Source organism: Dasypus novemcinctus, chromosome 9 (genome assembly GCF_030445035.2).
Source record: "Dasypus novemcinctus isolate mDasNov1 chromosome 9, mDasNov1.1.hap2, whole genome shotgun sequence".
NCBI classification, from domain to species: Eukaryota; Metazoa; Chordata; class Mammalia; order Cingulata; family Dasypodidae; genus Dasypus; species Dasypus novemcinctus.
In genome coordinates, this window is record NC_080681.1 from 77,927,645 (window position 1) to 77,943,311 (window position 15,667).

The following is a 15,667-nucleotide window of genomic DNA, read 5'->3' on the forward strand; positions in this document are numbered from 1 at the left end:
CGCCCCAGTTGTCTGCTCTCTGTGTCCATTTGCTGTGTGTTCTTCTGTGACCACCTCTATCCTTATCAGTGGCACCGGGAATCTGTGTTTCTTTTTGTTGCATCATCTTGTTGTGTCAGTTCTCCACGTGTGCGGCACCATTCCTGGGCAGGCTGCACTTTCTTTCGCGCTGGGCGGCTCTCCTTATGGGGCGCGCTCCTTGAGCATGGGGCTCCCCTACGCGGGGACACCCCTGCGTGGCAGGGCACTCCTTGCGTGCATCAGCACTGTGCGCGGGCCAGCTCCACATGCTAGACCACATTTTGTTTATCCACTCATCTGTGGATGGACATTTGGGTTGCTTCCATCATTTGGCAATTGTGAATAATGCAGCCATGAAAACTATTGTGCATATATCTGTTGGTGTCCCTGCTTTCAATTCTTCTGGGTATATACCTAGTTGCAGGATTGCCAAATCATAAGGCAATTCTACACTTAGCTTCCTGAGGAACTGCCCAACCGTCCCCCACAGTGACTTCCCCTAAGAATGTACTTTTGTTTTTTAAGATTTATTTTATTTATTTCTCTCCCCTTTCCCTGTCCTCCCCCCTTGTCTGCTCTCTGTGTCCATTTGCTGTGTGTTCTTCTGTGTCTGCTTGCATTCTCGGTGGCACTGGGAATCTCTGTCTCTCTTTGTTACATCATCTTGCTGTGTCAGCTGTGTGTGTGTGTGTGGCGCCATTCCTGGGCAGGCTGCACTTCCTTTCGCGCTGGGCGGCTCTCCTTATGGGGCGCGCTCCTTGTGCGTGGGGCTCCCCTACGCGGGGGACACCTCTGCGTGGCACGGCGCTCCTAGCGTGTGGCAGCGCCGCACGTGGGCCAGCTCACCACACAGGCCAGGAGGCCCTGGGTTTGAACCCTGGACCTCCCATATGGTAGGCAGATGCTCCATCAGTTGAGCCACATCTGCTCTCCAAAAATGCACTTTTAATATTGTAATAGGCTCAGTAGATTTTCACTGGGGAGATTATTATTATTATTTTTCCTTACTGAACATATCTAGGGCTTAGTATATAGCAGATGTTTTAAATAAAATTATAGACCTACCCCTGACATTTCCTATTCCTTTTTTCTGCTTTATTTTTCTCCATAGTACCTACCACTCTTTAACAGATTATATTTTATCTATTGTGTTTATTGTCTATCTTCCCCACTAAACATAAGTACCATGAGAGCAGAGATTTTTGTCTGCTTTGTTCCTGTTGTATCCTAGCACTTAGAATAATTCTTAGCACTTAAGAAAATTTTGTTGAATGAATGAAAGAATGTTTCATTGAGTATTTAAAGAATAAATGAATGAATGAATGAATAATGAACAAATGAATTGACTTAAGGCCGAGGCTTTCTGCTCCCTCATCCCGTCCCCAAGACCCAGCTGGTAGCTGGACCCAGGGTCCTCTCCGCACTTACACAAGACCCCAGCACCACCTCTGAGCCATCTTTCCCTCTTGCCACAGGTGTCAAATGCGGGGGTGTGCTCTCAGCACCTTCCGGAAACTTCTCCAGCCCCAACTTCCCCAGGCTCTACCCCTATGACACAGAGTGCAGCTGGCTGATCGTGGTGGCCGAGGGCTCCTCCGTGCTGCTCACCTTCCACACCTTCGACCTGGAGTACCACAGCACTTGCGGCTTCGACTTCCTGGAGATCTACAACGGGGCGTCGGGAGACGCGGGCAACCTGCTGGGGCGGTTCTGCGGCCGCGTGCCCCCGCCGCCCTTCTCCTCCGCCTGGCACGTCATGGCTGTGGTCTTCCACTCCGACAAGCACGTGGCCAGCCGCGGCTTCTCCGCAGCCTACCAGAAAGGTCCGGGGGGCACTTGGCGGTAGCGAGGGGACCCCAGGGGGGCGACGGGGAGAGCATGTCAGCGTCGGACCAGATCTCGGCACGGGCCCGAGTGGCTCTGCCCCGCAGCTTGCGGGCAAGGGCAGCGCCCGACGCTCACGCCCACACCGTGCGGGGCGGGGCCCTGCCTGCTCGGGAGCGCGCCCCCGGCTCGCTCCGGGGTTCCTGGGCGTCCCCGGGGGAGGGGTGTCTCCCGTGCTCAGGCAGGAGGCCCCTCGGGCTTTTCTAACTCGGTCATGGCACCGGGCCAGGAGGGGCGCCACTGCTCCCCCAGCGCTGATGCCTTCCGCAGCGTCCGTTCCCCGCACAGGAACAGCCCCACACCCTGCGTCCTGAGGAGGGGGAAGCGCTCGAGGGCTGGGGCGGCGGCTCTCGCCCTCTTTAATCGTGGGCCCCGACCCTCCCCTCCCTCGTCCAGGCTGGACACCTGCGCCTCAGGCTAGGCTCCGGGCAGAGGCCTTGCCCTTTGGTCTTCTCCTGGGCTCCTTCCTCCTTGCCCTCAGGCTTCTAGAGTGCAAACCTCCTCCCTTCTCCCTAAACCCAATCCCAGATCGCCCCGCACACCAGCGCAAGCAAATGGACCACTGCAGAGCCCACGAGGTCTGGGGCGACGTGGGCACTCAGAGGCTGTACTGAGAGGCACAGAATTGTAGAACGCTAAAATCCAAGAACCGTAGGCTGAGCCGATCATAGTTTCGGAATGTTAGATCCTTAGATTTTTAGAATGTTAAAACTCAAAATCATAGTATCACAGCCAATGCTTTCCAACTTTTTAAACTTCTATCAAATGGAACTTTATGTAGCTCCCTGATATAAGAGCAGTATTTGTGTGTTTCTTTTCTAAGTGCATGGTTTTAACATGTATTTATTATGAGCCAATCAGTGAAAACACTGGCTAATATTGATGGCCTCCAATGGGTTAAAATTTTACAGGTGAGAGGTATGACTATGACTACTCTCTTTCAGTTACAACAGACAATAATTTGAAATACTGCAGAAGGAAATTCTCCCCAGATGCCCGCAGAGGCCCAAGCGCTGCTGTGGAGCCCCCAAGCACAGCCCAAAAGGGTATCAGTGACGGAAGGGATCTCACAGGCGCTCTTGTTTCACAAACAATAAATCTGGAACCAAGAAGGGCACGTGCCTCCCCAAGGCCACACCACTGGAGGCACAGCCCTGGGACCAGCAGTCATTTCCTCAGCCCCAGCCAGGGCTGCATTCACACAGCTGGCTGTGGACCTGATCCAAGAGTCCCAGGAAAGGCCTCCGGGGCACATCCCCTCCTTGCAGGGGACGCTGAGCACGTTAGGGCATTTATTCCTCACCCACCTCGTGGCTGTTGGCCACGCCAGGACCCTCAGGGCCGTCACCAGCATCTTCTCAGACTCTGTGGTGGGAGACTGTGGCTCAGGCTAGGCAGGTCTTGTGGGCCGGCTTGGCTTGGAGAGGCTGGGCTACATGTCCAGGGGCCACAGAGTTAATAAAAGGCAGAGCAGGGAGGAGGTGGGTCTTCAGACTTGAAGTCCACCTTTACTTCATCAGGTCCTCTCTCTAAGCCTGCTTCCGGCTCTGGTGGGGGTTTGACGACACCTGAGCCTCTGTGCCCCACTGGGCTGGTGGAGGGGGACAGCAAGTGTCTCAGGGTTAAGTGCACAGGCTCTACGGTCAGGCTTCGCAGGTTCAAATCCCGCCCCACCCTGTTACCTGCCAGGCGCTGCCCAGCTCCCTTGGGCCTTGCGCTCAACCTGCTCGTGCCCACCTCCTCAGCTCTTTGCCTGAGGACTTTTTTTTGGTCTCCTCAGGTCCCTCCTACCTCTGCTCTGGGAAGTGGGTGTCTAAACGCCCCAGCTCCCTCCCTCCTGGGGTGACAAAACTGAGGTGCATTTCACACGTTTTGGAGTTGCCCAGGGGGGTGCAGGGCTGCTAGCCGCTGGGAGCTGCTTGGCCGCGCCCTCTTGTGGCCACCTCCCCTCTCCCGTCTCACTCCCACGCTCCTCCCTCGGGGCCCCTGACCACCTCAGGGCCTGCCTCTGGGCACATCCAAACTCAGACAGGCAAGTGATTCAACTTCTCCGCGCCTCCGCTTCCTCCTCATCAAAGGGAGAAACAACAGTGCTTTTCTCAGAGTTACTGTAAAGATGAAGAAAGATGTTGCGGGGTGCTGAGGGCCCTGCCTCGGGGAATGGGAAGGGGCTCCCCGAGAGATAGTGTGGCGGGCCTTGGGGGGGAGGAGACGGGGAGCTGTGGAGGGGAGAGGCCAGTCTGAACGGGCTCCCTTGCAGATGTGTGCGGCGGCGTGCTGACAGGCCTGTCGGGGGCCCTCACCAGCCCCGAGTACCCCAACAACTACCCCAACAGTGTGGAGTGCCGCTGGGTGATCCGGGCCTCGGGCGCCGCTGCCGTCAAGCTGGTGTTCGTGGACTTCCAGGTGGAGGCCAGCGAGGAGTGCACCTACGACTACGTGGCCGTGCTGGGGGGCGCCGGCCCTGCCCGCCGCCACCACTACTGCGGGGGCACCAGGCCCCCCACCCTCGTGTCCCTGGGCCACGAGCTGCAGGTTGTCTTCAAATCCGACTTCAACATTGCAGGCCGGGGCTTCAAGGCCCACTACTTCTCAGGTGGGAGGGCTGAGCCACGCTGCCCGCGGCCTGCCGGGCGCCTGTGCGCCGCCCCTGCGCTGTTCCTGCCTCTGGGCCTTGTGCTTGCTATACTTTCTCTGCCTAGAATGTTCTAGCACCTCCTTCCCCTCCTGGCCAATACGAAGGCAAATGCATGTCAGTGCTGATGTGAAGACTCCCCTGATCCCTTAGACAGAATTAACCCTTTCTCCAACTCCTTATAGAAGTCTTTTCGTGACACTGGTCTGATCCTCATCACCTCTGTATGTGGTTTGCATGTTGATCTCCTGACCTGACTGTGTCTTCTGGGCTTACCTTTACACCCGATTACCAAGAGAGTCATAGTTCATGTTTACAGAAAGGAATGAAGGAAACTTTGAGGAATCAGTCAAGTGGGGGAGATGGATAAGAGAACAGACAAAACCCATGGGATCTGTCCTATGTTTGTACGGGAAGAACCATGGATGACTTCCTGAAGGAGGAGAGAATTGAATGGTGCCTAGAAGGAGTTAGCCAGGGGCAGAAGGAAGGGAAGGGTGTTCCAAGTAGGGGAACAGCATGTGCAAAGCAAGGGAGGACAAAGCGAGTTTGATTTGCTTGTGGTATTAGATGTTGGGTGAGGCTGATGTAGGGGGTAGTGAAGGGGCAGAGAGAAAAGGGGCAAGGCTGGGTCAAAAGCCACCTTCTCTGGCAAGCCGGGAGTTTGGACTCAACTCTGAGGGCAGGAATTAGGTATGATTATTGAATTCCTAACACTCCTGAAGGGGATTGCCACGTGGAGTGCGTGTCCCCGGCTCTCAGCTGATTTTAAAGCAGGCATTGGGATCAGTTGTCTGGCTTGCTGGCCGGGGTGGCTTTAGGACTCTTTGGCACTTGATGCTGAAGGTGTAGCTGCAGAGGGTGCATCTCCACCCTCCTCACCACTGCTCCTTCCACCCCACTCTCCCCTGCCCAGATGAATGCCAGGAGGTGTACACGGCTGTGCGGGGCAACTTCTCCAGCCCTCAGTACCCCAGCTCCTACCCCAACAACATCCGGTGCCACTGGACCGTCCGCCTGCCCCCCGGCTATCGGGTCAAGGTCTTCTTCCTGGACCTGGACCTGGAGGAGCCCAACAGCCTGACCAGGACCTGTGACTTCGACCACCTGGCAGCCTTCGATGGGGCCAGTGAGGAGGCGCCCCTGCTGGGGAACTGGTGTGGCCACCACCTGCCACCACCGGTCACCTCGAGCTGCAACCAGCTCCTGCTGCAGCTGCACACGGACCGCAGCACCACCCGCAGGGGCTTCTCTGTGGCCTACATCGGAGGTCAGTGGGGACTGGGGGGGTGGGTTTGCTGGTGGGGTGGGCCAGGCAGGGGTCCCAGGTTTTTGCAGCCTCTCTCTTTATCTCACCCATTTGTTCTGATCCCCAGGAATGGTCTCCTCCAGCCCCTTCTGGGGTGGCTACACCACAGCCAACTCCTTCCCTGGGACCTTTGAGACCATACAGTGTGACCCTCGTCCACTTCCCTGATGGCAGGATCCTCCTTTCCAGCTGCCACCTCCATGATCCCTAATAGCTCCCCTATCTGGCTCCTTCCCCCAAGAGGCCTCTCTGGCCTTTCCTGTACTATGGTTGATGCTCTGTAATCAGGAGTAATGTGCAAAATATGGTCCTATTATTTATGGTAAACAATTGGGATAAACGGCCCTGCTTGTATCAATTAGAAATGGTTTGGGCTGCAGCAACAGAAACCCTGACTGTCAGTGGCTTAAACACGTGGAGTTTGTTTTTCCTCACATAACAAGAAGTCTGGAGCTAGGCAGCTGCTATGTTGCTTCAGGGGCTTCTCAAAACTGTCCCACCTGGTATGTCTTGGCTTTCTCCTCATTACTGCAAGATGGCTGCCACAACTCCAGACGTCATGTCCATGTTCAAGAATGGAAGGGGTAGGGGAGGTGCCAGCCATAACTGTCTCTTTATCAGGAAAGCATAAAAGTGTTTGCAGAAGCCCTCAAAGGACTTCTCAGGTCTCATGGTTTGAACTTGATCAGATAGCCATGCCTATATGCAAAGTAGGCCAGGGAAGCTGATATTTGACTTTTCCAGCCTCTATATGATTGGATGGTTTGCCAGTCAACAATGTTCACTATCTCTCTCCTCCTCCTGCCTCCTTTCCCGCTCCTCTAGCCCTCCTTCCCTGGGCTATGGGTCACAGAAATACCTGTTCTCTGGACCCATTGTGCCCTCTGTCTGGCCCAGCCAAAGTTCCTCCCATGCAGTTATGGAAACAGATGCAGAGAGGGGAAGGGCGCTGCTGTGTCACACAGGCAGGCCGCAGTCAGCGACACAGGGCTAGCCTGCGCTTCCCTGCCTTCTCCTCCGGTGAGGCTGAGCAGGCCTGGGGCAGGGAGCCTGGCTGAGCTAACGCAGACCAGAGCCACTTGCAAGTGCTGCCATTTGCGGACTGGGACGGTCCACGTGGGCTCATCTGTGCAAGGGGCTGGTGAATGCACCTCGAGAGGCGCTTGTGACGAGTACAGGAGGTGACGTGTCTGGTCTGAGCACTTCCTTGCTGACGGTGGACTTCTTTCCTTCATGGGCCTCGGGCTTGTCCATCTTTCAAAAGGTCTCTCCTCTTTCCTCACCCCAAGTGCAGCAAGAGTCTGGAATACCAACGATGGGAGGATGAGAGCTGCAGCAAGTTGCTGGCGGAGCGGGGACCCTTCTCCGGGCCTCAGCCCGCTCCACCTGTAACCTGGCGGGGAGAGCTAGGGGACCCCGCAGCCCCTGTGTCAGACAATCCCCCTTCTGACTCTGCCTCGTGGACGAGACGGCACTGGACAAGAGCCCTGGAGAGCCAGGGGCCGCTAGGCTCTGCCGCCAGCTTGCTGGCATGCCAGTTCTCCCTCTAGGTCTCAGCTTTTCTACCTGATAAAGGGGACCTTGGCTGGAGGATCTTTCAAGTCCCTTTTGGCTCTGAAAATCTGGGTCTTCTCCTGGCTCCGTGTGATTTTGGGGACTGAGGGTTGGGGCCGCTCTAATCCTGGCTCCTGTCCCACGGGCAGCATTGCAGCAACCCCTCCCCCCCTGCTCCCACCACTGCCACCTTGGGCCCCAGATCCCTGGGGGGCCCGGGGTCAGCCAGGGGCACTCATGCTGGGCGAGGCTCCAGATGGCGCCCGGGCTGCAGGCGGTCTACCCGCGGGGAGGGCGGCCACGGCATCAATCAGGGGTGACGCACAGTTCAGCGCCGCCGCCATCATCGTGGGAGACGGCAGGCTCATAAATCCCCGACTGCCCAGACACCAGAGGCTGAAATATGTCTGAGGCATTTCCCGGAGAGGGGTCAAGAGTTCCAGGCCTCTGCCTCCCGTGCACTCTCCTCTCCCTGCCACCAGTCTCCCCCTCTCCATTTCCCTTCCACTCCCACTGCCCCGAGCCTGATCCCCCAAGACCCACACGCATGCACACATATGCACACGCATGAACACATAGGCACCCGCTCACACACATATGCGCACGCTCACACAAACCCCGACACCTGAGAGTCACCGTCCCATCCTGGCTGGGAGTGGGGAAGGCAGCCAGATAAGGCGGAGAGACTGAGAACTTTGGAATCCTGTAGACCCAGACCTGGAGATCTCAATTTGACTGCCGCAAACAACCTCACCTCCCAGAGCTTCAGTTGCCAAAACTAAGTGGCTTTTTTATATTACTACCTCCTGAGGTCACCGTGGGGCGGGTCGTGAGGCTGTCCCTCACCACCCTTCCAAAAACAGCCCCATCCCACCCCCATTCTGCTCCTCCTGCCTCTCTCCTTTGCTTGACTTTCCTCTAGAGCACTCCGACACTTGTATAATTTTACAGATTTCTGGCCCCCTCTCCCAACTAGAATGTAACCTCCTTGAGGGCAGGGATTTGGGACCCTTTAAAAATATATATATATATATATCATTTCTGTACCTGTGATGCTAATAATAGTGCCTGCACATAATAGGGTATCAAGAAATGTTTGTTAAATGATTGAATGAATGAATGGTTGAATGAATAGCCTGGTACAGGGGAAAGCGACCAGCAAATGGTAGCTGTTGTTATAGTTAAGAATTTTCATTCATTCATTCCGTCACCCTGCATTCACTGCACCTGCCAAGATCTGTGCTGGGCTGGGAGGACACTGAGCGAATGAGGCCTGGGCTGCCCTGAGGAGCTCGCAGTCTGATAGAGTCGCATGGGACACACGCGAAAAATATCCCACACTGTGCCTCTCGGACTGCAGAAAAGCCTTCCCCGCTCGGGCCCGGGGTTTCCCCATCCACACCCTTGGACAGGGAGTGAGGAGGATGGGGGTGGACTGGCTGTCCCCTCGTCGCCAGCTCCCCCCTCCCATTCCCAGTGGTCCCCATGAACGTGAGCTGCTCCCGCACGGACTTCCAGATCCTGATCTCAGCGCAGGTGCTGGCCCCGCTGGGGCGGACTCAGGTCTACCTGGGCAGCCGGAGCTGTGCCGCCCAGGAGGTCGGCAGCCACTTCAGGATCCAGGCCCGCTTTGACACCTGCGGCACCGAGTCTCAGGCAAGAGGCTGGGGGGCGGGGGGAGCAGGCACGAGGGAGGGGCTCTGACCCCCGAAAGGCCCCTGCCGTGGCTGGGCAGCGACCACACAGGCCTGGACGCAATACCCAGCCTTCCAGGCTTGACTCAGTGAACTCTCCCGGGGGAGACCCAAGCAAGAACTGAAATAGGGAGACGGGTGGGGGGTGAGCCCTGCTGCACATCCCAGCAACAGTCTCGAAACCTCCGCCAGCTGCTCCTCCCGGAAACCCCCCTGAGAGCTGCGCCGCCGCCACCACCACCGGTCCTCCTTGCTTCTCCCGCCCACCCCGGGAGCTCCCCAGGGCGCCGCTGCTCTCGCCCCCTCGAGCAGAACTGTGGGAGCCTCCCTGGCCTCCTGCCGGCCCCTCCCCGGCCTTGAGATCCAAATCCATCCTTAGGCTCAGCAGAGCAGACAGGACGCACGGCCCTCAGAAGGGAGCGAGGGGGACACGGGCGTGTTTCCCACTCCCTCGTGTTTCGGAGGCCATGACCCTAGCCAGGCTCGGTGCCCTCAGAGAGACCCTGAGCAGCAGCCCGAGCACCTGCGTGCTTGTGCTCCTAGGAAGGGCCCGTGGGGTGGGAGAAAAGGCCTCTCCTGCCGCGGCATCTGGGGGACTTGCCAGGCTGGCACGGCAGAAGTCACGTGCTTGCCAGCAGCCCTCCTGTCTGCCCCGCTGCTGGCCAGAAGTGCGCCCTGCCCCTCTGGCCCTCCCCTCTGCCTTCCCCAGCCTCCTGGCAGCTACTCCCCTCCTTACCTGAGAAGGGAAATTGCCTTGAGTACCCCAGGGCTTTTCTCTGGGACAAAACCACACTCTGTAGAGTCATAGAATGATGGAGAACAGACCATTCCAGAGCAGGGACTCACGACATCCTAGAGCCAAGGACTCCAAAATACTCAGAGTCTCAGGGACACAGAACCACCCTCAGAACTCAGAACCCTGGCATCAGAGAACCTTAGAGTCAATATTTTGGAAACAGAATCTGTGAACCTTCTACTCATAGATTCTCTTTTTTGGAAACAGGATTGGTGTTGATTCTTTTTTTTTTTTTTAGGATTTATTTTGTCTAAATTTCTCCCTTTCCCCCCCATTGTCTGCTCTCAGTGTCCATTCGCTGTGTGTTCTTCTGTGTCTGCTTCCATTGTCAGGCGGCACTGGGAAACCGCATCTCTTTTTGTTGAGTCATCTTGCTGCATCAGATCTCCATGTGTGCGGTGCCACTCCTGGGCGGGCTGTGCTTTTTCCACAAGGGGCAGCTCTCCTTGCAGGGCACACTCCTTGCATGTGAGGCTGTGTGGCATGGCACTCCTTGCACACAGCAGCACTGTGCATGGGCCAGCTCACCACACGGGACAGGAGGCCCTGCGGACCGATCCCTGGACCCTCCACATGATAGATGGACACTCTATCAGTTGAACCACGTCCGCTTCCCCACAGATTCTTAATGTAACCCTTATAAATCCTAGATCCATGAGGACCAATCTCTGCAGAGTTGCTTCCAAAGAAGCACAGCTCAAACAGCCCCAAGCAATTAATAAAATAATTCCAACATTTATGAGCAACTCTTTAAAAAATAAAACAAGGAAATGGGTATACCTCAGTAGTTGAGCACCTGCTTCCCATGTGCGAGGTCCCAGCTTTAATTCCCTAGTACTGTTGTGGAATTTAAGAGAAGTTTAATTAATTGAGTATAGAGAGGCCAGGACTCAGGAATGATTTTGAGAAGGAAAAAATGGTTTATTGACGGCTGGCCGGACTCGGGAGCTTTTAGTTTGAATCCCGAGCCCCGAACAAGATTTTTAAACGTCTTTTATACAGAGAGGAAAGGCTAAATGGTCTTTTTGTTTTAGTTTTCAATAGGCTTCAATTAGCATATATTTCTTTCACATCTTAGGTAAGCTTTTAGCAAGGACTCTAGACATTTTAGATAAGCTTTGGTTTTTGCATTTTTTCTAAATACTTAAAGTTTACAGCTCTTGCATTGTTAAACATTTCTTGGGACTGGAGCTTGTTTGCTATTTTTTTTAAGGGCAGGACTGCAGCTTCTTATTTTTCCACACTCACAAGTCAAACAGCTTAGTTATTTCTGAAGAGACACAAGTCAAACAGCTTAGTTATTTCTGAAGAGACAAAGAGCCTTCCACCCATAGCCCACATCATTCCCCCTTTTTTGCTAAGGATTAACTTGCTAAGCTTTGGCATAATTATTGTTGGAGCTATGAGGTGGATGGCTGTTTGTTGTTTTGATTGATTATTTATTAGTCTTTAGTACAGCATTCAGGACTGTTTTTAGAAGTTTAGAGCTTTTTATTCTGGACAGCAGAATCTTGGGCAGGGGCCTCTTGCAGTTATTCTGCTGCTACTGGCACTCACGTGGATTTCTAGTTAGGTTCCAGATCCATCTATTACTTTTATTTTACTCTTAAAGAGTTTACACCTTTAATTTAAAAGGGGTGCTGAAGGGAGACGATTTTTTTTTTGTAACTGCTTCTTGCTGGCCATGGGCTGTAGTCATTGCCTAATAAGGTGTAAAAACTCTTTAATTTATTCTAACTGGAGGAAGATGGATCTGGCATTTTGTACGAAGTTGGATGAAGTTTTCATATGGTTAATAAGATGTTTACTCTGAAAGAAACAAACTTAATTAAAAATTTGGAATACTTGTTTTTAAAAGAGGACACATTGGATTACAGAGATAGACAAGATTAGATGCCTATAAAGATGGTATTCTTTAAAAGCTGGTGGGAACAGCATATATATATTTTTTTAAGTTATCTATCTTTAGAGAGAAATTGCAACAGACACTTAGCTTTGTCTGAAGACACATTTTAAGCTGTTCAATGATTGACACTTATTCGCTCTGTCAGATGCTCTTGGTGAACTGGCACTCTTTGGGCAACTGGCTTCACTCAGGATTAGAACACTAATTTGGAAATACTCTTAGTTTTCACCTGTGGGAGTGATTAGAACTACAGAATAAAGATTTTTACACCTTGGTTTTTATTGTACAATTTTTAGCAATTTTGACTTGTTTAATAGGTGACTCACTATCAGCAAGCAAGCTTCACTTTTGCTACACAGCAGAGTACAGCAGAATATAGAAGTTGACTGAGACTGGCTGAGACTGCCACTTTATTTTATAGACATGTTATTAACTGTTTAGAAAATGATTTTACTAGGAATTTAACATGTCTAATATACTTCTGCACTTGATTTAAAATAGAAAAGATAACATTACAATTATTAGGTATATATTTAGTACAGGATAAAAGTGCAGCACTTAATATTAACTAATGTATTACTTAATGCATAAGGATTCAGAGTTGCAATTATTAGTTTTGAGTTTCAGGTTTGTAATACTTTACATGTTATCTCTCTATGAGAGCAGGCTATAATGCCAATTGTGTTTAAGTTTTACTTACAGTCTCTTGGTATCATGGCTCTACTTAGCATGTTTTTCAATGCAGTGAGCAAGTTGCAGCATCTTTCTAGTATTCTAGAGATTTTTTAGTATTTTACTAGCCTGGTGCATAGTGCTCTCTGGCACCATGGAACAGTGCCAGTCTGGAGGTGATATCTATTGTACACTTGGCTGTACCGAGTCATTATTGGCTGCAGGAGCTTGAAACTGCAATATAGTTTCCATTAACTTCAGGAGCAGAACTAGAGACTGATATAGCACATATTTTTAATTGAGGGGTCAGTGACCAGCTTAGCTAATAACTCACATGGAGAGGCCACTTGTAATGTATACAAGGCCTGGTTCGAATGCACAAGAGTTTGACAATGTTAAAGTTTATTTTTTGTTTTATATATATTTTAAACAACTTAACGCAATACATATATTAAATGACTATTTACTTACACAATTTTACTATGAAGATAACAGTAGGTACTTTACTTTAGTAATAGAGGAAAAATACTTTTCATTGTTAGAATGAAAACAGAATATTTTTAATAGAATTAAGACAACTTTTTATTACTATTTACTTAAATGTGTATTTTGCAGTGGCTTTCAGACAGGTTTATTATTATGAAGTTATTTTTGCTACTAATACTAATTTAAGTTTTTTTAGTTAACAATGACTTTTACAACTAGAATTATTTAAACATTTTTAGTTTGGAAGATGTTTTACAAACTTTTTATAATTGACTATAACTGCATTGACTAGACACTTCATGTTTAAATAAACTTACTAAATTACAATTACTAATGAAAGAAATTTACTCTTTATTTAAGAGAGCATATTTACAATTTTTTTCTTTTAGCTTAATTTTACTAATGTGAACTTACAATTTTTATTACTCTAAAGATTTTGTACATATAATGTTAATTTAGTTTATAAATTAACTATGGGAGATTACACTCAAGTTAAATAAAATTGAAACTATAATAGTTTATGCAAGGAATGTTCTTTTTTTCTTTTACAGGAAGCTAAAAACTTTTTTTTTTTAAGTTATCAAAATTATTAAATTAAAAGCATACTGACTACTAGGTTTTAAAACACATGCATACTGACTACCAGGTTTTAAAACACATTACACAATTACTTAATTTTTTTAAAATCATAACCTAGGAAAGATTTTTCTATAGTTTTTATGGACTTTCTTTTACTTACTGAAATTTGTTAATAGAGCTACTAATTACTTTTATTTTATTGGAAAGAAATTTTCTGGAAGAATTAAGGCTCACTAGATTGTGGAGAAGAAAATAATTTATTTTCAATCTTGCAAGAAGGGGTGCAGAGCCAGATATGGCTGGTGCTACGAACAAAGAAAAATGACACAATTTATACTTTTAAGCTTAGCATGCAAGCTCTTCTTGTTTTTCCATAGATTGGATACTTCAGAAGTTACAGCTTATCTGAGATTTAACTTTCTTACGCAAAAGTTTGATTTAACTGCTTTTTCTATCACATTTCAACTATTTTAGTTTTTACCTGCTCCCCCCTTTTTTAAATAAGGAATAGAATTTAGTGCTGAAATGGCACCAACTTAGTTAGCTCTTTCTTGGGCATCTTTTTACTGCCCATAGGACTGGCCTAAACTGGTTTTTTCCACTGCTGTCTAACCTGGGAGTGGGAGACTGAGGCAGCAGGCCGCTAGGTTACATCAACATTTTTTTTATGTGAAAATTAACTTAATCTTTGTGTGTTTTTTTTTTTTTTTTTTGCAATTTATGGCTGACAAAGGTTTAAACTGGGAAATTACTAGGCAAACTGATTTTCAATTTTCTAGCCTAGTAAGATAGGTTTAATCTGCTACACTTAGTCTTGCCTTAAAAGCTCTTGCAAAGAGGAGGCTTTTTCTCAATTGTTTTTATAATCAGATTTCTATGACTTTTTCATCTTGCTTAGTTTAATTTGGGCTTTAAGAATATTTATAAATATAACTGCATATTTAATTTTTAACAATTTGAATAGACTTTTTTTTAAGAATTTTTATTTGTTAATTTGATATTATCCTGATGTATGAAGACATACATTGAGCTTTTTTTTAAAAATGGGCAGACACAAAGAGTTAGACACAAACACAACTCATTGATATTACTTGTAATTTGCATTATTTTATATACTGTTTAACTTAATTAATTAGGGGTCTAGAAATACATATTACTTATATAACTGCATATTTAACTTCAACAATTTGAGCAAATAGGCAGACATGAATAGTTTGACACAACAACATGACTTTAGTTACTTTAAACTTTTCAAAGACTTTTGAAACTCTTTTTAATTTGCACTATGACCATGCAGTTTACTACAAGAATTTTTTTTCTTACTTAATGGATTGTAATAACTAAAATGTTTTTAATGCTTTAGCACTATTTTGTTTTAGAACTTTATATTTTACTTTGAAATTAGCAGAATTTTGGATAAGCAACAAGATTAACTTTATATATATTTACTGAGGCTATTTGAAGCCTCAGGGAGACAGACTGCTTTCTCTCATGAATTGCCACTTTTAGGAACACTGACCGTCAAGGCAGGAGACTTCTCCCCCTCTACCCCCCTTTTTGATTTTGGAGATAATAAAACTCTAGTGGCCATTTAACTTTATTCTATCAGGCAGCAATTTATTTAGTTTACACTTGAATTCATGAGAGAAAGGGTTACTAATACCAGGAGAGGAGACAGTGATGTCCCAGCTCTTCTCAATTATGAAATAACTATAGGCAAAGGCAAAGGGTGAGGTTAGGCTTGAAGTAACTATAAACAAAGGAAAGGTTAGTGTAGAATTTACACTTAAATAATAGTTTCAGGCTAAATTTACCCAGCTATAATCTCAGTTATTGTCTTTTCACTGTTTTATAATATAAATGCATTTATAAATGATTTTAACTCTTAGTTACAGTTTTTATTAATTTTTTTAAAAACCTATTAATTTTATAACACTTTTAAATACTTTTCATTCAACTTATAACATATTAAATGAACTTAACTATTACTTTAATTTTCTTTTAAAGTAAAAGAATAAATCTCTTGCAGTTAGTTTGAAATAAAAGGCTACTTTTTAGGATTTGATTTCTAGAACATAAAATGTTCTTTTAAAAGAGGTAAGACTTTTCTTCAAACATTGAGGATATGATG

The 15,667-nt window shown here is 48.4% G+C and overlaps 1 protein-coding gene across 1 annotated transcript in view; it reads left to right on the plus strand.

Annotated features, from left to right (window-relative positions):
• The window catches only part of CDCP2 (CUB domain containing protein 2), a 33,177-nt gene that overhangs the window by 13,286 nt on the left and 4,224 nt on the right, over positions 1–15,667 (plus strand). The window contains exons 2-5 of the mRNA XM_023582590.3: positions 1,497–1,844; positions 4,166–4,501; positions 5,457–5,810; positions 8,881–9,059. Of these exons, the coding sequence (XP_023438358.2) occupies positions 1,497–1,844; positions 4,166–4,501; positions 5,457–5,810; positions 8,881–9,059 (1,217 nt within the window). The remainder of the gene's footprint in view (positions 1–1,496; positions 1,845–4,165; positions 4,502–5,456; positions 5,811–8,880; positions 9,060–15,667) is intronic.